At 35.9% G+C, this 20,703-nt stretch overlaps 1 protein-coding gene across 5 annotated transcripts in view; it reads right to left on the bottom strand.

The window, feature by feature from the left end:
- Window positions 1–6,900: 6,900 nt before the first annotated feature.
- Window positions 6,901–20,703, bottom strand: part of USP6NL (USP6 N-terminal like) — a 203,910-nt gene continuing 190,107 nt past the window's right edge. For 4 of the 5 annotated variants that reach the window (XM_072653340.1, XM_072653342.1, XM_072653338.1 and 1 more), the window contains one exon: window positions 6,901–10,299. In XM_072653340.1, the coding sequence (XP_072509441.1) occupies window positions 8,882–10,299 (1,418 nt within the window). In that variant the 3' untranslated portion in view covers window positions 6,901–8,881. The remainder of the gene's footprint in view (window positions 10,300–20,703) is intronic. The other variant, XM_072653343.1, reaches the window with a different exon arrangement.

The raw sequence follows: 20,703 nt of genomic DNA, 5'->3' as shown, positions 1-20,703 counted from the left end.
TATTTCTCTTCTACTCCTACTTTTCCCGTATTATTCTCCCAGAGGTTCTAGATCATTCAAATGAGTTTTTTTAAAATTTTGTCTAACTCCATAAAGTAACTCCTTGGTAATTTAATTAGTATTACACAAAATCTATTAATGAATTTAGGAAGTTTTTATTGGTACAGCCCAACAGTGAAAAATGGATACTCCTCCAATTTTTAAATTGTCTTTATTTTCTTAAAGTTCTGCAATAGTGCTTACATAGCTTGAATGTATCTCAGAGGACTGACTCTCAGATATTTAATATATCTTACATTTTTAAGGTTCATCCTTCATTGCCGAAGAAGACCATGCCATCAGGGAAATGATGACTTGCACTTGACTTTGTTTTGAGTGAGCAAGGGCTGTACAAGGCCATCAACCTCACCTCTTCCAGAGTCATCTAAACCCAGGCCCCTTTAATGAGGCAAAGAAAAATAACTGCATCAGGCTGGGAGGGAAACAGCAATAGTTACTACTGAAAATCACTTTTAAGCCAGGAGGGTCCAGAAAACAGCCCTTAAGTGGAGCTTGGGCAGGGGCCTAGTGTTGTCCAATTTATGGGCTTTAGAGTGCAGTAGGTTTAAGGTTTTGGGAAAGGGGAGGGAAGAGGCAGGGAGGAGAGGAAAGGGAAGGAAGAAATCTAGCCAGTAAACCCCAAGTTAACTGGGCATCCTCTGGCCATCCAAATTTACCTTCCTTTGGAGAGAAGGAAGGGGAGGGGGAGACAGACAGGAGAGGAGGAGCTGAGTTACTCAGCTAGCTGGGTCTCCATTCAGGTAGCTGCGTCTACTCACAGATTGTTAAAGGGACCACCCCCTGACTACTTCTTTAACAAGCCTACTCACTGAGTTGGTGTTACCCTCTCCCTAAGTGAGCACCTGAATAGACCTTGGCCTAAAGGGCCCAAGGTCTCCCATTGCATCCTGGGCTATCTCCAGTCATCCTGATGAATATCTGGTCACTGGATTCAGATGGCTCCAGAGAAGTGAGGCTGGTGACCTTGCACAGCCCTCCCTCACTCAAAACAAAGTCAACTGCAAGTCATGTCATCATTTCTCTGATGGCATGGTCTTCTTCGGCAGTGAAGGATGAACACAATATTTTTAGGGGAATCTGCATGGCACACTGGATAGATTGTTGGGCCTGGAATCAGAAAGACCTGAATACAAATCCAGTCTCACTTACTAGTTGTGTGACCCTGGACGAGTCATTTAACCCTGTGGGCCTCACTTTTTCATCTGTAAAATGAAGTGAACAAGGAAATGGCAAACTACTCCAGTATCTTTGCCAAGAAAACCCCAAACAGGGTCACAAAGAGTCAGACATGACAGAAATGACTGAACAACATGGTATTTTTAATGGGGTTTCCATTTCTATTACTTCTTCCTGGATCTGCTATTGCTATAAAGAAATGCATATTCCCCAGGGTTTTCTAAATGATCTTATCTCCTTTTTGTCAACATTTATGCCTTTATTTCTCATTGCTATCACTAGCATTCCTAGACCTATGTTAAATAACAGAGGGAAGAGGTGATATCTTTGCTTTACCTTTGCATTTACTGTGAAAGCAAATAATGTAAGATTTTGGTTGAACTAATAAACTATTGACTGTTTAATGGCAAATTAATTTGCTAACATTTATAAGGCACTTACTACGTGCCAGGCACTGTGCTAAAAGCTTTACAATTATTATCTTCACAACAACCCTCAGAAGTAGGTGCTATTATTATCCTCAGTTTACAGATCGGGAAACTGAGGCAAAGAATGGTTAAGACATTTAGCTAGTGAAGGTCTGAGGCTGGATTTGAACACAAGTTTTCCTGAATCCAGGCTCAACACTTTTAACTACTATGTCACCTAGCTGAATAACCATAAGATGCATTTATAATTAATGTATCAAATACTTTCATAAAAGTTTCTTCTGCAGTTCTTGAACACATTTGAAAAGTTTACTGTCATTTTACATTCTGGGAGCAATTGCAGACTCTCTCCTCACACCCCTTTCAAAATTCAGCAGAGAAATAACTGGGGATACTTTGTATAGCCATGCCTAGCTTCCCTAGAGGGGAATGGAAGGTGAAGAGACGTTTTGGTCACACCGAGGTGGTGGGAAAGGAGACAAATGAGATGGACTCCTCCTCGCAGGCTGACCAAGACTGGAAAAATGTAGACTTCTTGAAAGGATACCAGTAAAAGGACTGGAGACCCTGTATGTGGAAGATGAAACTGTGCAACCCCCAGTATAAGGTAATACAATATTTCTTAAAACCCAGAGGCATTCTGGCCCTGAGTTTGAAAGATGTATGAAAAACATAATACTGTTAGTCAGGATTCTAGTGTAATTCCCCTTTTCACATCCCTACCTGTCTTCCACCTCCTCAAAAGCTGGCACCATTTCCTAGAAAGAGAGTGGAGGATTGCTGGAACAGCTGCAGGAGAACAGCAGACAGTTTGGAGGACCATGACACCTGTTGAGGATAGAGCATGTTGGCACTAGATTGGTAGCAAAGTAGGAAAGATGCCGGCAGAAGAACAAGGCAGGGCACCCAAATGGAGAAGCTATTTATAGGGCTTAGAGAGGAAAAGGACCATAGAGGTTATCTAGTTCAACCTCTGCATTTTAGACGGGAGATGTTAAATGATTTGCCCACGGTAGCACAACAGTTGACAAGGGATGTGAACTCCAGTCCTCCAAGGCCACATCTTGTGGTCTTTCTGCTATGCCACCTCACAATCACTCAGCAAAGCCTGATGAAAGAGACACTATTAGAGCCCAATCAGAATTGGCTCAGAGCTCCAAAGGCCTTTCAAAGCTTTACTATGGGAATCCACCCAGGGTGGTATTTTAAGTCACAAAGACTGCCAACAAGTTCCAGGAAAGGAGGTGCTTTCCCATTAGAAATGTTTTCTTGACTTTCTATGGACTCAGATACAAACCCTTCCCTGTTGCAGTGTGTCCCACTCAAGGCAGTACTATGTTGCTTGAACTGTTGCCAACCTAATGGAATTGAAAGACATGTGTTGACTCTGAAGTCATACCTTTTTTTTCTTTTACTATGTAAATCAAACCTATGTTTTATTTCTAATGCTTTTAAGGAAATCTGTTGCCACTGTTGCTGGACAGCCAGTACTGCCATCCCCAGGGTCTACGTAAGGGAGAGTAAATGAGCCAGAGAAATTAGTCTTCAAATTAAACCTGGGCTTGTAGAAATGGAAGGGACTTTAGGGGTCATATTGTCGATCCCCCACCTTTACAGATCAGGAAATTCAGGTACAGAGGATTAAGTGACTTCCCCAAGGTTTTTATAGGTTAAGTAGAAGAACTGGGATTCCAATCCAGGTCATCAGGCCCCAAACTCAGCACTCTTTCTACTATACCACTACTCTCACATCAGAAGAGAGCCTCTGACAGAAGAGTGATGTAAACATCCCTCTTACAATGTAGATTACATTATTTGAGATCCAAAATTAAGTCCAGACTCTACCTGAAGAATAGTGCAAAGAGTGTTGATTGGGAGTCAGGAGATGTAGGATATAATCTTGTCTTTACTCCTAGAGCTATGTGATCTTCAGCAGGCAAAAGCTTTCTGAGGTCATCAAGATTTGTTTTGTTATTTTAGTCTACAAAGAGGGTTGGATTAGACAACCTCTAAGGCCCTTGCCAACTTGAACCTGTATTTTATTCTAGAATCTATTCTTTATTCAAGAATAGTTTTCAAATTAACAGGGCTTAACTATAACATTTGAACTTACTTGTCTTCAAGCACAGAAAAACCATAGTTTGGAAAGTTTGTGGCCACCTCAGGCACTCTGGTTGTTGGCCACACCTGCTAATTTCTTTGTTAATTCTTCAAGAGTAGCTACGGAAGAAGTTGTAATGATATAATGATACTTTGATATTGGCAAGGAGTACTCCACTGTTTGTAATGGGAAGCATACTGGGCTGAAGCAGAACACTTAATTCAAAAAGAGTAGCTCAACCACTCCACCATAAGCCTCAGGTTTCCTCACCTACTAGCTGAAGGCCTCACCTGGATGATCTCACAGGTTTTTTCCAACTTTACATTTTCCTACTCTAACTGTACCTGGCTGGGTCGTGATGGAATAACTAGGATCTCTATGAACTTCTCCCCACAGCCAAACTTACATTTATTCAAAGCAACCAGTCTCTCCATCTGCTGAAGGCATAAAATGCTAATGAGTCTGATGAAGAATTTTTGTTTTCTAGCTGTCTGACTTTATCTACAACTTTATAGTTTATAAGGGATTTTCCTGAAGAAGCCTGCAAATTAGGTACAAAAGTAACACTCATTCTTTCATGCTATGCCCTAAACCCTGGAGATCTCAAATTTGACTAATTTGTATGGTTGTTTGTCCAGAGAAATTATAGCTAAACTCACACTGATGACAACAGATCAAAAAAACATTTATCTTGATAGCTGTCCACTTCCTTACCTTTCCTCTTAAGATATGTTGATGACAGTGGCTCCTCTGGCATCTCCTATATTAACATACATTGAAAAAAAACTGTGAGAAGTTATCTACTGCTTCTGTCTTTGAAAATGTCAGAATATCAGCCCAGAAATTAGGAGTTTCAGCTTGGCCCTGACATTAAATAACTATGTAACCTTGAGCGATCACCACCTTTGTGTCTTTTCTGGGTCCGTAAGACTAGAATAATCTAACACCTTCTTGTAATTAATTTCAAGGATAGCAGTAAGGATCAAATGATACCAAGGTCTAAGTAAAGCATAAAAATGAAAGGCAAACCTTCAGAATTGATGGTTTTGTCATTCTTCATTGTTGTCTATAGTGGAGACTTCGTTCAAATGTGTACTAAACCTTATTTCATTTCCAAGACTGAACTCTTCAAGGAGACCCCTGAATCAAGGGGATTCTAACCTAGGGGCTGGGAAAATTACAGGAAGGGGCAAAAGTGAGCAGCAAGCTCTGAACCTGTCTCTAACTTGCAGCAAGTAACATGTTTCTTCCAAAGGCAGACTTGAATCATTTTTAGATTCTTTTCTGTGTTCCATAAATGGTGAGTTGTTCGAGCATAAATGCTTCTGAGCTACGAAGCTTTAATCCTTTGGAGTTGCTGATGACAACCATAGAAGGAATGCATTGAGTTAATTTCAGGGAAATTTTTCTAGGAACGTTCTAATGACTATGAGCATAAGTTGAACTATGAAAATCAATCCTTTCTTCAACACAGAATTGTCATAGTCTTAATTAGCTCCTTTGTTTCTCAGTTTTCTCATCTATAAAATGGAGACAATTATATGTAGGGGATATTTACAAAGATGAATGGATGGCTGAAAATTCTTTTGAAAGCATAATTCATTATATAGAATGCTAAGTAGAATTCTTTCCCCAATGCTCAATGACCTTGTGTTATCTTAGAGGCAGAGTTCAACTTGTTAAAATTATTGTGTCAAAAGTTATTCATTTCCATATTGGATACAGACATTTAAAAGCCATTAGACAGACAATTTCCTAGAAAATCCCCAGTCTAATTATGCCACAATCAAGTGCATACTAACAGAGCTATGAATCTGAACAGTATTTGAGATTAAAATATTTCTTAGAGATTATGTTGTAGATTCTCTATGCATACAAATCCATATTTGTGTAGCATGGCATGTATACATAACCATTAGTTTATTTCCCACATGAGGAAAATAAGAGAACCCAACAAAGATGATTTTGGATGTTCACTGTAACCGGAGTGCCTCTTCCAATGACTGCACAAAAATGGGCCCCAAAAGAACAATCAGGGGTTATTCAAGTCAATTTCGTTGTCATGCTCTGGCTAAAAACAAAAATACAAAAACACAAAAGAACAAAAATAAAAATCTATTAAATCCAGAAAAAGCTATTTGCCTCCCCAAATCATTAGATTTAGTTTCTGTTCCAAAAGACATGCCAAATTTTTTTGTATCAGTTTTCAATTATTTTTCTGTGAAATATTAAGAAAATGAAGCTGGTTTCTTAAAAAATGTTTTCTATCAATAATATTGGTACTTGAAACAGAAGGACTTGTCTACACCCTTTGACAGCAAATCTTGTCTAGTTTGTTTAACTTTTCAGATTGGTCCCAGGAAATCTTTTTATGTGCCAAAGTATTTATTTAATGATGTAGGAAATACTACTACCATGATGAGAAGTTTTGAAAATGCCAAGTTTTACTTCAAGCATGCAGTTATAATAGCTCGCCAACAGACTGACCTTTACTCTGTAAAATAGTCATATAAGCTTTCTATTTAGCAAGAACAGCTCAACCACTGTATAAATTCATATTAAATTATATTTCCTGCTGAAGCTATCTTTTTGGACCCACTTAACCTAAATGATTATATTAGTCAAAAATAGAAAAGATTATGTTATGTTTTCCTAAGATCATGATGACAAGTTAAATTTTTTCTAATAGTGATGTAAACAATAGTATATTTCACGGTATGGGGTGTGGAGAAGGGAATCAGGCCTGTGATTTCATTAATGTTGGGAACTCCCAATAAGGTAATTTCCTCCACTAATACAAATCAACACCTTCTCTACAACTAATAGTGTTAGAGTTGTCTGGGACACTGACAGGTTAAATAACTTGTCCAGGGTCACAAGCCATCATGTGACTCTGAGGACTGTTTATCTCACTGTGTATACTGCACATTGTTATTAATGGGAAAAAATGTGAAATGGGCTAGATAGAGTTCTAATTATGTGATTTTTTTTGATGAAGTATAAATTCAAAACCATAATGTGTACACAGTGAAAAATAATGGACTAAAATTAGTAAATTACTTTCAATTAGAAAAGAGTAACTCTTAGAAGAGACAGAGATTTGATCCTAGGAAGAAAAAGCTCATAGACACCAAATAAGATATCCTTATTACTTTTAGCATGTTAAAAACAATGACAAAAGTACACAGTTAAAAACTGTTATAGGTGACATAAGAAAATAGTGTGTATATATTTCATATATATATATAAAATCTACAGTATTTACCATTGTTGATATATATGTTGATATATATTGTTGATATACACATATATTTATATATGTATACATACACACACATATATATACACACATATATTTGGGGGAGGCAGCATTAGGTCCTACTAGCATAAAGTAAATTATACAGTATAGTTTATTATAAATCACAGAATCAAGGTTTATATTTTAAGGTTAACATCCTTGGCTACATTATATACATATAATCTGAGCAACTATCAGCAATCTAAATCAATAGCCCCGTGATACTAATAATCAGAGTTTCTTTGTGATTCAGTGTAGTGTTTAGCTGTTCATATGCCATGTTGTATCATTTAAAATATTATCAAGTTCATTAAAATTACACCAGATACATTATATACATAAACAAGATCTATCACATTCACTAGCTAACTAAATAAATGTTACTTCCATTTTCAAAGGCATTGTATTTCTGTACCTTCAAGCTTTAAAGAATCAGCCGGCAGCAAGAATAGGCTGCAGTGCTTATTCTTTGATTCAGTAAAATTTTCTATTATTCAAATATTATGAAAAGTAATTCTACACCAAACTCTTCAATTACATACAAATAACAATGAGTATATTTTCTTGAATTGCTCAAGAACTGACCTTGTATGTATACTGTAATATAGCTTGTCTAAAGAAATGTCCTCTAAAGACCAATTTAAAATACATAATTTGACTTGAAGTTTTTTCCAAAAGTGGAAAAAAGCAAAGGAATATTTTCAGAAAGTATGAAAATGATACTGATTTTTTTTAAAAGACAAGTCACTTTAGATACCTACTGACAACTGGGGTAATTTTTACATTCAGTTTTAATAATGATAATAATAATAATAATTTAACAGCCTGATAATGTAGCCCATCCACTGGCTCCACTGCTGTAACTTTTTACATGGGATGGCTATGTTTCAGCATATCTTTTGTACATGGCAAGGACCACTTTGCTCTGGGCCTTCAAAGGGTCAAAACTAGAACTAAACAATGGATATTTTGATTTATCTTGTTATGAGTGACCTCATCACATGCCGCCTATGTGGCACATATATCCCTGTGATCTGCTTCACTTTTAAGCACCATTAAGGAGTCAGCTCAGAGAGCTGAACTTCTTTTCCTTCCAATGTCTTTGCTTGTCTGTTTTTTTAGGTTGAATGATAGGTGGGTGACATAGACCAAAAAAAAGGAAAAAATTAGCATTCTTGGAAAAGTTGCAGGGCCATTGTTTTAGTCAGTTTAGGACCCAGGTGAAGAAGGCAAATGGTGTTAAAGCAAGCAAAATTTAAGGAAACCTTTGCTTAAAAGACAAGTTAGAGAACGTAAGCACACCATTAAATATCAGTTATTCATGATAAATAATTGCTTTTCAATTTCCTGAACATTCCTGTTCAAACATGTATACATATGTCCCCAGATTTCTATTCAGAGATGATACATACACTACATATAGCCAGAAAAATACTCATTCTACATATGGTTTTCAGTGCTATTTTTAAAAAATAAAGCTGGCATATGGAATTCTCTGTTTTGAAACATAAAGCCTATGCAAATGAAAACTGAAAAGTACTAATGAATTAATATTGTGCGTACACCTCTTCATACTATTGCTATGTTTATATATGCTATTATTTTTAAAAGGTTCAATAATGACACAACTTAAAATGCCCAACTTCAGTGGTATCTACCTGGAATGGAAAATGTTTTGATATACTCTTATTATTACATACATAGAACTGCACCAGTTGTCCATAACCATATAAAATACTGCTTTGGCAATTACAAACATAGCAATGTAGATCATAAATGGGTTCTATTCTCCTCTGTTAAGTAAACATAAATAGATTTTCATAGCAATACTGATTCATGTATAGAAAGTCCATCACGGTTTCTGTAGTGTGATGGAGGTGGTGCACCTGAATATTGATACCGGGGTGAACTGACATCTTCCAAAGATGGCGAAGTTCTATACCGTATTGGACTATCTATTGAAACAGCTGGAAGGTTATAATCCTGAATGGCTACATGTTGAAAAACTGTATGCTTTGGTAAGTTGCTGAAGTGGCTTCTATTAGCATCTTGGTTCCATGACTGTCCATATGCCTCAGGTCTGTATGTGTAAGTAACTTCTGGCCAGTCTGGCAAATAATCCACTGGAGGAATTATGAAGTCACCACCCCTAGGAGACCTTGAATTGCCCGAATATGATCCTGCAGCACTGACATCAACAGGTAGGACTTCTATTCGATTAGATGGCAGCACAAGAGGAGCAGGGCGGCTATAGGATTTCTCTGGAGAAAAGTCTATGGAATGATTGGAGCCATAAGGTCTCCTTCTCTCTCGAGAAGGGCTGATATGAGTCCCATGGTTATAATGCACAGGTACAAAATTAGTGTTAGCAGTACAGGCATGTTTTGGAGAACTTCCATGGTAAACAGGAGGATTGTTATAGGATGGTGGTGACATTTTCATATGACCTACACCATCAACTGGGGATGAATATCTTGGGAAATTTGGTGGCTGTACATTAAAGGTAAAATTATTTGATACTTTTGATGGACTAGAACATCTCTCAGAATACTTTCTGGGGCTATTTGGATAAATGACTTTATTTGGACTCTGAGAGTGAGCTCTTTCTAATACTTCATCAACGGAAGTCCCATTTTCATTTTCAGTTCCTGGTACATTATCATACTGGGAGGCATTGGATCCCCGCTTACCTTCATCACCATCTAAAATCTTAACCTTCTGCCTTACATTTAATGCCCATGTCTCAACAGGACTTGGGGGTGTGCCCACAAGTGTGTGATTTACTGTTCTACCTTTGCCTTCAATTGCATATTTTCCTGCTTTTTCAATGGCTGACATATCTGAAGGTTTATTCCACTTTGGTACAAAATCCCTCCGGATATTTGAAGTAGCATTAGAATTTTGGTTAGCTGCAGCATTGTTATATTGCTTAGAACTGTCTTGTGTACTCTGTGGTTGTTTTCTTCGAGTTTCTACCTCACTTCTAATCTTCCCATTGTCTTTTTCTATTGATTCAAATCTCTTTCCAGAAGGAATTTTGTCCCCTGCATTGACTGTACTTTGATGATGGGGCAACATTTCTTGTTTTATGGGACTTGCTGTGCTATCTGTTTTTTTGGATGGCTGAGAGTTTGATACACCAACATTCTTCTGTCCATTGCTCAGGTGATTAACAATAGACTGAGGTTCAGGTGGAAGTTGCCCCAGAGGTTTCTTTGGATATTCATCCTCTTTGCCTAACAGGAGAAAAAGAAATAAAGTTAGACAATTTACAATTGATACTGTATGAATTACACACCTAACTCTTAATAAAATGCTATACAACATATAAAAATCTTTGTCTTCTGCTAATTAAAAATACTAAGCTTTTTCTCAGCAATACAAACCTGATCTGCTTATTTCCTTTCCTAAAAAAAAATCCCAACTCATCTAACCAATCTATCTTCATAACATCTTTCACTTTAACCAACTTCTAAGTTTAGAAAGTTGTGAAATCTTGAAGAAAATCATTCCCCTTCTCAGCTCTATGCCAAGATGGCCAAATTTAGAAGCCGAATGATGACTTAGAAAGACTTCAAAGTTATTTCAATTTGAATAGCTGGTTGTCATTGGAGAGGGAAATCTTAGATATCATTTCTATATTTGATGATGGGTTCCTGCTAGCAACTAAAAGAAGGTATCTTTTGGTTACACTGAGGGAGGAATTTTGGTTAAATGTAAACTACCATATATTTTAGGGAAGATTTGTAGCTATGAATTAATAGTCACACAACTTGGATTGTCCTATAAATTCTACAACTTCCTGCCCATATTTGGTGCCTTAATATCAACTTTAAATATCCTCCAAGTAAGCATATTCAAAAATGATACATGCAGAACAAGAGATATGAAATCACTGTGCAAATGCTTGAAATATCAGTAAATACATTTAATGTTTAAATGATTGTAAGTTTACATTCTATGAAACACATAGTTCTGAAAAATCACTATTAATATCCTAGAGTTGAAAGTTTGACCTTGTTTCTACACACACAGAAGCTAACTAGGTTCAAATTTATGACAATCAGCGTATTATACATAGGAAGAAAAACGTACAAAACAGAAATCATTGATATCAATAAGCTTAAAGTGAAGTAAAAGACATAAAACCAAAATACAAAATTACATATAATAAATACCATAGAAATGCTATAAAGTGCTCTAGAAATTCACAAGAGGGACAAATAACTTCTAGTAGGAAGAATATAAAAGGGTAAGGTGGTATTTAAATTCAGCCTTCTTAGACAAGTAATGAAATGGTTTAGTATAACAAAAAGTATTAATCTAATGCTAGTAATTCATCTTGATAACAAGTAATGAAAAATCTTAAAACAATTTTTTTTTAATGTTAAAAGAAAACCTGTAATTGATCATTTGGGGAGGGGTGATAATGCTCTTGAATAAAATAGGGCCTACTTAAAATGGCTAATTTCATTATTTATTATTTTTTCCAATGATAAATTGATTAAAAAGTTAAGCAGAGAAAATGCTTCACTTTCAAACTCTCATGTTTCTGTGTGTATTTCAGAAGAGCTTTCTCATCATCTGCTTATCAGCACATGGTGAAATACTCCATGAAATAAGATAAAAAGACACAGTTCTTACTGTCTGTGATCCATTTAAAAATGTTTCTACTCTGAATACAAAAGCAAATATGATAACTGTATTTGGTGGTTTAATTTATGATTTCAAATAATTTTCAAGGGAAGTACAAAATAGTATTACAAATTAAACCAGTAAATGCATTTTTAAAATTATCTGTTAAAATATCCAGTACTCAATAAATGTCATCTTGAGAAAAATAACAGAAGTCATCTGCAAGAAATACCCTAGCTTGAAATGTCTCTCCTCTATTAAAAAATCAATAATTACATACTAATTTAAAGATGAATGTTAAGTTTCTTTAAGATACCCATAATTTTATCATCTACACAGATGTCATAAGGTCTCTATGACATGTAGATGCCAATAAAAAATTTACAAAAAAGGAACTTTGAAAATGTACAAAGAACAATTTAAGTTTGGGGGAACACATTTACATGTCTCATATAGTTGAGTTTCATAAAACAAAAAATAATCTAAACAGTTCTGCTGAATTAAAGTTGTGAATGTTTTTCTGTAAATTCTTTTTTGCACATATTTTTGAACCTCAGAAAAACATCAATAGTAGCAATGTGGTTTAAGGTCTGTAGGTTGATATACACTCTCGCCTGTTTATTATATAAGTAATAAAAAGGTATGGAAAACACATTGGTTCAACAATGTGTGAAAAGTTAGTCTCAGTTTAGCTTCTGTAGATACTCAATATACAAGAATGTATTGAATAGTGAGATCAGAATGTAGCTCAGAGCAAGAGAAAGTAAAAACAGTTCTCATTCAGCTTTCTAGAAAGAGTACTAAGGTAGAGAAGGGCAAAAATAAAGGGAAAGAGAGGCAGGAGAGGGAAACTACTGATTCAATAAGACTTTCTCTCATCTGAGAAATATTCACCAGTTATGTAATCATTTGCCAACTATTCCTTCCCAGAGGGCAAACATTCGCAGTGCTCTCCAACATTTTTTTTTAGGTTTCCTAAGGAATCAAAGAATGGAAAAGGTAGCCTTTTGAAATTTCTTCCAGAACTCAGTGCTCCCTTGTCCTACTATTAGGGACATTCTAATTTACATGGCTAGCTGAATCTCTATCATTCTCAAACTGTTAGACAGTCTTCAGAGTTTATGGGAAAATGATGTTACCATTAATAAGCACAAGCAAGCATATAAGAATGGCTCAATATTACTTAGGTGATATAGCATGATAGGGATAGAAGCAGATTAGCTGTTGATATTGTCATTCTGAGTTTTCTGGGCAGTCCTACAATATTGCACAGTGGCCATTTGGCTGCCTGTAATGACCTATCAGTTCTTGAGTCCCTGCAATGAAGAGATTTTTAAAAAATTCTCATAGCTGGTGGGTCCTACCCAAGATTCATAAACTGAGTAGGGGTTTGCTGATATACAGCTATTGTCCAAGAACCTTCTATACAAAAATTGTGTCATCTTTAAAAGGATGGACACCAAACGATTTTTTTTTTTTTTTTAGCCACAGTCACTCATGAAAAAGTAATTATTATGCTGGCAGGGACAGATCATTATCTGTGCTAGTGAAAACTGTATCCACACAAATAACATTATAAAGGACCTTTGAAGCAGGTAAGTATAAAGATTATTTCTCAATCTTATATCCTTTTCTGATTTTTCTCTAATCATTAATCTATTCATGCAATATGGCAAGAAAAAGGCACTTAGGTGGGCACAATAGATTCATTGAGAGTCACTGGAAAATATAGAAATCAACAGACTGAAGTTACAGAAATGTAGATTTAAACTCAATACTAAAAATAAAAAAATACCAAAAGATCCAAACCCCCAAATTTCCTATCAAAACTATCTAAAGGTAGAATAGGTTGCCTCTGCAGGAACTGGTATCCCCCTATCTCCTAGAATTCAAACTAAGGCTGGGTGACCATGGGGCAAGTATGCTGTAAAGAGAATTGCTACTGAGATATAGGTTGCTCTAAATGGCTTCCGAAGTGCCTTGTGACTGAAAAACCTGAATGTACTCACTGCTTGAGGCCTCTCAATAAATCAAAGAAAAACTTTGACTACTTCCAAGCCTGTGCTGTACCTGCTTAAATTTCACTTTTCACTACTGTCAATCTGCCGCCTTTAAAACTAATTTTTTTAAAAAATTAAAAGCAAAAATGAAGTGTTTAAAAGGTTCTCTTTAAGCAGCAGGTTAACACTCACAATTAGCTCTTTTTCCTCCAAACAGATTTTACTGACTTACTCAATCTTGGCCTTAGGACCTTTTTACTTTATTCACTGGGACGATCTGTTTTTATGGACCTATTGCATTTTCTGTGTCAGCATTTAAATGAAACCAATCACAGTCATTAGAATTTATTTCTTTATTTATATTCCTTACAGGGGAAAAACTCATGAATACTGGTACCAGGACCCTTAGGGTGCAAACGTCCTCAGCAGGTGAAGATACACACCAAGAGAAGGGATTTTACTTAGAAAGAAAAAATTTAAAAGTTCTCCAACATGGCCTCAAGTAAGTTTTATACAAACTAACCAAGTCTTAAATGTGTCATATGTCAGTCGAGTGCTGATAGATCTGTATAGGTAAGAAGTGTATGCCTGCTGTTCCTGCTGTAATTTTTATTTACAGTATTCAAACCAACTGTAATGTCACAAAATGAAAATTAAATAATTAGCAAAACTGACACAAATACATCACACACACACACACACACACACACACACACACACACACACACACACACACAACCCCGAAGTGGAACAACACTATTATATGATCAGAATTTCAAATTCCTAAGGCCAGAACTTGGCCTTTTCAATTTGTTGTCAGTAGAGTCCATTTTGGGACTGATTCTCAGGTAAACCATGTTACATGCTCATTCATAAGCACCAGGGCCCAAGCTGCTGCCTCTTTGTATCCATGCGGCAGAATGGACCAGTTAGAGAACATGCTTCCAGCCATTCTAAGTAAGTGGAAACAAACTGAGATGACAATAGGCACAGGAGGTGGAGATGGAGTCTGTGCTACTACCTAACTATAAAAGTACCTAAGTATGATCAGAGCAGCAACCTATTTCCAGAAAATTTCAACTCATTCCTAACTATAACAATGAAGTATTTGAAAAGATTTTACCTTCTTAAAATTTAAAGAATTTGACCCTAGAAGTCACTTCAATAGTTGTGGAAATAATAGCATAAAAAACTCTAATTTAATAGACTTAAAATTTCAAAATCATTTCTTCCCTAACAAAAGCAATGAAATAATAATTATTAAAGCAAGGAAAAGCACCAAGTTTTCTTCAATGCTCAACATTTCTAATAGGTTTACAAAAGGCTGAAGTGAAGAAGAATGTTTGAAAGATCTTGAAAAACATAAGCTATCGTGGAAGCATCTGGTACAACCTATCATAGTGCTCTGCACATAGTAAGTGCTCAATAAATATTTAGATAAATGAATGGCCTGTTTTAAAATATTAGTTCCTTGAGAAATTTTTATCTATTTTATTGTACCTGCTACAATACAATGCATGGATTTAAAGGAATTATTAGATACAGTAGGTACCTCACTTTTCTGGAACTGTCAAGACAACAAATTGTTACCAAAAAATGAATTTACCCAATACCTGAAGTTTACTCCCTTTCAGTATTCAAGGTTTCTTTTTTGTAATATTTACCCTTTCAGATAAAGATCCTTCTAAAATTAAGCAATCATACATTTTCCTGTCTTCTTAAAGTATAATTATCATAATTGGACCTAATGTTGATGACTCAGGTTCACTAGTAGGAACAATTATTATACTGCACTATAACACAGTGATGTCATCAGGGTCTTATGGCACGTGTGAACAATTTACTTTTTAAGTTTTCAAGGGAGTAATTATTATCTCTATGCAAATAACTCCAGGCCTATGGAGTCTATCCTGTCTCTCCCCTGAGATTCAGTCCCATGTCACCAACTGCCCAATGAATACTTGAAAGTGGATGTCATAGAGACATCTCATATTCAATATGTGCAAAACTGATCTTTTCCTCAAACCCTCCACTCTTCCAGACTTTTCTATTTCTGTTGAAGATACCATTATACCTTCCAGTCTTCCAAGTTCATAAACCTGGAATTTTCCTTGATTTCTCACTCTTTATCACCCTATATATCCAACTAGTTACCAAACCGTGCCATTTCTGTCTCCACATCTTTCCCATATGACTGTCCTCTCATTCAGCTACCATTTTAGTACAGTCACTCATAACGTCCTGCTTGGATTACTGCAACATTTCCTGACTGGTCTCCTAACTTCAAGTCTTTCACCACCCCAGTCCTTCCTATGTTGCTTTAAAAGTAATTTTCATTAAGCACAGGTCTGACCATGTGCCTCCACTAAACTTATTTAATTCTGGCTCAAATTTATCCTTCCAGACTGATTTCATATTACTCCCTACTCCAGTCCTCTGTGTTCCAGGCAAAGAGGACTTTCTGTTCCTCCCACATACTGTTCCATCTCCTGTCTATGACTTGGCACTGGTGATCCTTCATATCTGGAATTTTGTCTCTTTTTCCTTTTGCTTTATTGAATACTTCTCTTTTTTCAAGAGGTGGCTCAAGAACCACCTTCTATATAAAGGCTTTCCTGATCCTCCTTTCCCTTCAAAATGACCTGCTTTGTATTCAACTACTGTGCATTTATTTGTATTTATTCTTTTTATTTTTATTCTGAATATAATTTTAAATGTTCCTATTGTCTTCCCCTTTAAAGAATCTAAGCTTCTTAGGAGCAGGAGTCTTTTTATTCATTATATTTGTATCCTTAGAATCTAGTACAATGCTTGGCACACAGTGGCATTTAACAAATGCTTGTTCATTGGTCTGATTCCACATTTCATTATTTTTCTTTCTTTTTCTTTACAGATATTAGTTTTTATTGCTGTCAATATATCTACATCTATAAGACTTGACCACTCTATCCCTCCACCTCCCTCAACCTCTCTCCACCTCCATGCATCTCTCATTCCCCCACCCACTTTACGTTGCAGCTTCTAACTTACTATGCCTGGGAATTTCAACATTTAAATTGGCTAGGATAGTATAAAAGTTGACAAACTCAAAGTGAGGGTCTATAAGGACATCCTTTTAGTAAACTGCATGAGCATTATTTCATAGGTTTTGTGATACCTATTCTGACCATTCAGAGGCTTTATTTACTTCTAGGTTTTTACTCATGTTCTAAAAAATTGTGATTGCTTAGTTGGTACAGTTTGTTACAAATATTACTATTTTGATAGGGACATTATAAATCTTAAATCACAGGTTTAGGCTCCATATTCTCCAATGTGCAAAACCCAAAAGAAACTTTCCTATCTTTAACTTTGAAAAATTTTATGCAACTATGAAGGACTTTTTGAAAGAAAATGTTCTTTACCTCCAGACAAAGTATTGTTATATGGAAGTATGTATTGTATGGTTTCGTATGTATATAAAATGTTGGCCTTCTTTAATGTGGGGCTGAGAGGGAAACAACTCAGAAGTCAAAATGTAACCAAAAAAATGCATATACATAAAAAAATCACTACTGTGCTTATGATCTTAAAGGTTTCTATTAAAATGAAAATGTGATTCAGGCTGGGGAAGTGAACATTGCATCTTCTGTTTTCTTGTCTTCCTATAAGGCTCAATTCATTTGCCACCTTCTATGCAAATCCTTTCCTCTGAACTTCCCCCTCAGTTCTTAGGTTTCTCTTCCTCAAGAAATTACTTTTATATACTCCCAACTCTACATACTGTGTTACCCTAGTACAGGAGTTCTTAACCTAGGGTCCAAGGAACCAAGAATAGATTTCAAATGATCTGGGAAAGAAAATTACATCTTTATTTCAATATAATTGGTTTCCTTTGCCATTCTACATATTTTTAAAAATTACTCATTTAAGGAGATTATTCAGAGAAAGGACACATAGTTTCCATCATCAGATTGCCAAAGGGGTCCATGACACAAAAGAGATTAAGAACTAGTAGAATATAAAGACAGAGATGGTATTCATTTTTATCTTTGTATCCCTGAACACATTTTTATTAATGAGATCATAGCCCATTACCCAAGATGAACTCAAAGGTTCCTTCTAATTCTAAAACAAATCTATGGTTCAGATGTCAGAAGAGGAAATTATCAGAACCTCCAATGAAATATGAAAGTATGGATTTTTTTTCAAGGCATGGATTCCTTTGACAAAGTAATTTAAAAAAAAAACACACCATGAACGGTATTTAAGGATGTGGGTAATGTATTCAGCAGAGAAATATAAATGGCAAGGTACATTATCTTATATTTTTAGATGTACTTTTCTAGCATTAAGAGTAGAGAGGTATCATCTTGGATTGAATATTAGTTGAGCCAATATTTCTCCAGGGAGATGAACTGTCTATATACCCTCTTATTTCAGAAATACGTTAAATGTTTAACATTTTTCTATTGGCTGAATGGCAAGAAAGAAAATGGATTAGTAAAAAAATCGTTGTTCAACAGCTAGAAAGGGAAGTGGTAGTTATAAAAAGCAGCATCACTTCATTATGAATAGGTCATTCAAGACCAACTTTATTTCTTTGGTTTTGACAGAATTACTAAGCCAACAGATGAGAAGAACACTGTGGATAGAGTTTACTACACTTTTGATAAAAGTATCTCATACTATCTCATACTATGTGGAGGAGATGGAGAAACATGGATTATATAACACAATCAGGTGGATTCATAACTATTTGGATGGCCAGATTCAAATGTTAGTCATTAATGGTTCAATGTCAAAGTAGCAGGAGGTATCCAGTGGAGTATCCTAGGGTTCTGTGCTTGAATTGGTGCTGCTTAACATCAATGACTTGGATAAAACTATAAATGGTATGCTCATCAAATCTTTAGGTAATACAAAGCTGAGAAGGACTGCTAACACATTGGATGACATAGGCAGAATCCTAAAAGGTTACTGACAAACTAGAACATTAGGTTAAAACTCGTAAGATGAAATTTAGTAGGTATAAATGTAAAGACATATTTCAATACAAGAGAAAATCAGTTCACAGGTATAAGACAACAGAAGCACAGTTAAATGGCAGGTGTTTTGAAAAAGATCTTGGAGTGTTAGTGGACTATAACTTTAATGAGTCAGTCTTCAATATGATGTGGCATTAAAAAACTAAGGTGATCTTGGGTTTTATTAAGAGGAGAACAGTTTCCAGGAATAGGAAGGTGTTACTGTAGTCTGTATTCCACAATACTCTATCTTCAGCAGACCTCATCTGGAATATTGTGCTCAGATATGGCTATCATGGTTTAGGGACAGTGACAAAATGCAGTGTTTAGAGGAAGGCAACTAAGTTGGTGAAGAGGTTTGATTCAATGACATGAAAATTGGTTGAATGAATTGAGGTTAACCTGGTGAAATAAAGATTAAATGGGGACATTATAACTACCTTCAAATATCTGAAGGAGTGTCACATGGAGGAGACATTCATCATATTATGATTAGCTCTAAAGAGCCCAACCAGGAAGAAGGGGTAAAAGCTGAAAAGAGGCAAATCTTGGTTTAATGTTAGGAAAAACTTAACAATTAGAGCTGTCCGAATGCAGAATGAGCTGCCTTGACAGGTAGTAGTAGATTGTCCCTCCTTGGAAGTCTTTAAGTAGAGGTTACATGATTACTTTGTCAGGTATTATGCTGGAATAAGGATTTCTTTCATGTACAGGTTGGAATAGATAGCTACTGAAGTCCCTTCTAACTTTCAACTATTATGATTCTATGAAAAAGCACACTTTTAAATGAACTGATGACTGCTCCCAAACCAAACCAAACAGTAGGATCTCGTGCCTTGCTTATAGTCCCGCAAAAGTTTTACAACTTCCTAAAAAGAAGCAAAGTCTCTGCCCTGGATCTTGAGCTTCTTCTCCACAGGATGAAGAGTGGAATCTGAATGCACAATGTGGAATTATAAGCATTGTCTAAGTCCAATGTATCCCTGGAAAAGAAATTTCTCTATAACCCAAACGGTACTGTTTGCCTAGCCTTTCCCAGATGACCTCAAGTAAGAAAAAGCCCATTACTTCTTAAAGAAGCCAGTTCTGTACAGTTCCAATGATTAGGAAGTTCCTCCATGTTATCAAGCTGAAATTTGCCCCTTTGTAACTTCTTCCCATTGTTCCTAGTGTAGCTCCCTGGGGCCAAGCAGAGGTCTGAATCCTCCTTCATACCAGAAGAGTTCCAGTGTCTGAAGACAAAGATCATGTCTTGCTTTAAGTCTTTTCTTCTCCAGGCTAAACAGTCCCCAGAACAGATCTTTAATAGCACAGGGGCCTTTACCATAATAGTGGCCATCCTTCAGATATATTAAAGTCCTTCCTAAAAAATGAGGCCCAGAACTGAAACACAGTATTTCTAGATGTAATATAAAACAAAATGTTGCTGCAGAACCATCACCAACTTATTTCTGAACTTATACCTCTGTTAATGTAGCCTAAGACGGCATTAGGTTTCTCATGTGCCATTTCATATTGCTGACTCATAGTGAAGTTGTATTATTTTTACTTTTTTTTTGAGGAAAACTGCTGTCTAACCATGTATGCCCTTGTTTGCCCTAGAGCTGTTTCAAAGATCAAAAGAGATAACACATGTAAAGCATTTGGCACACCTTAAAGTGCTACATGCTCGTCCGTTAAGGAATGGTCAAACAAACTGTGCTACATGAATACAATGGAATATTACTGTGCTTTAAGAAATGAGTGTGATGAATACAGAAAAGCATGAAAAGATCCAGATGAAATAATGGAGAGTGAAGGAAGCAAAGTCAAAAAAACAATATGCACAAGGACTACAATAATGTAAATGGAAAGAACAAACACAATAAAGTCAAAAGTAAACATAAAATTATAAAGAATAAACAAAGCCTGAAAAGCAACCCCTATCCTCTTTACAGAGGTGGGAGGTCTACATGTGTTACTGTATATTGCACATATTTTTCAGACTTTTTGAATGTGT

Source organism: Notamacropus eugenii, chromosome 3 (assembly GCF_028372415.1).
Source record: "Notamacropus eugenii isolate mMacEug1 chromosome 3, mMacEug1.pri_v2, whole genome shotgun sequence".
Classification (NCBI taxonomy): domain Eukaryota; kingdom Metazoa; phylum Chordata; class Mammalia; order Diprotodontia; family Macropodidae; genus Notamacropus; species Notamacropus eugenii.
The sequence above is the reverse complement of the archived record's forward strand: the minus strand, read 5'-3'. Positions and strand labels throughout refer to the sequence as shown.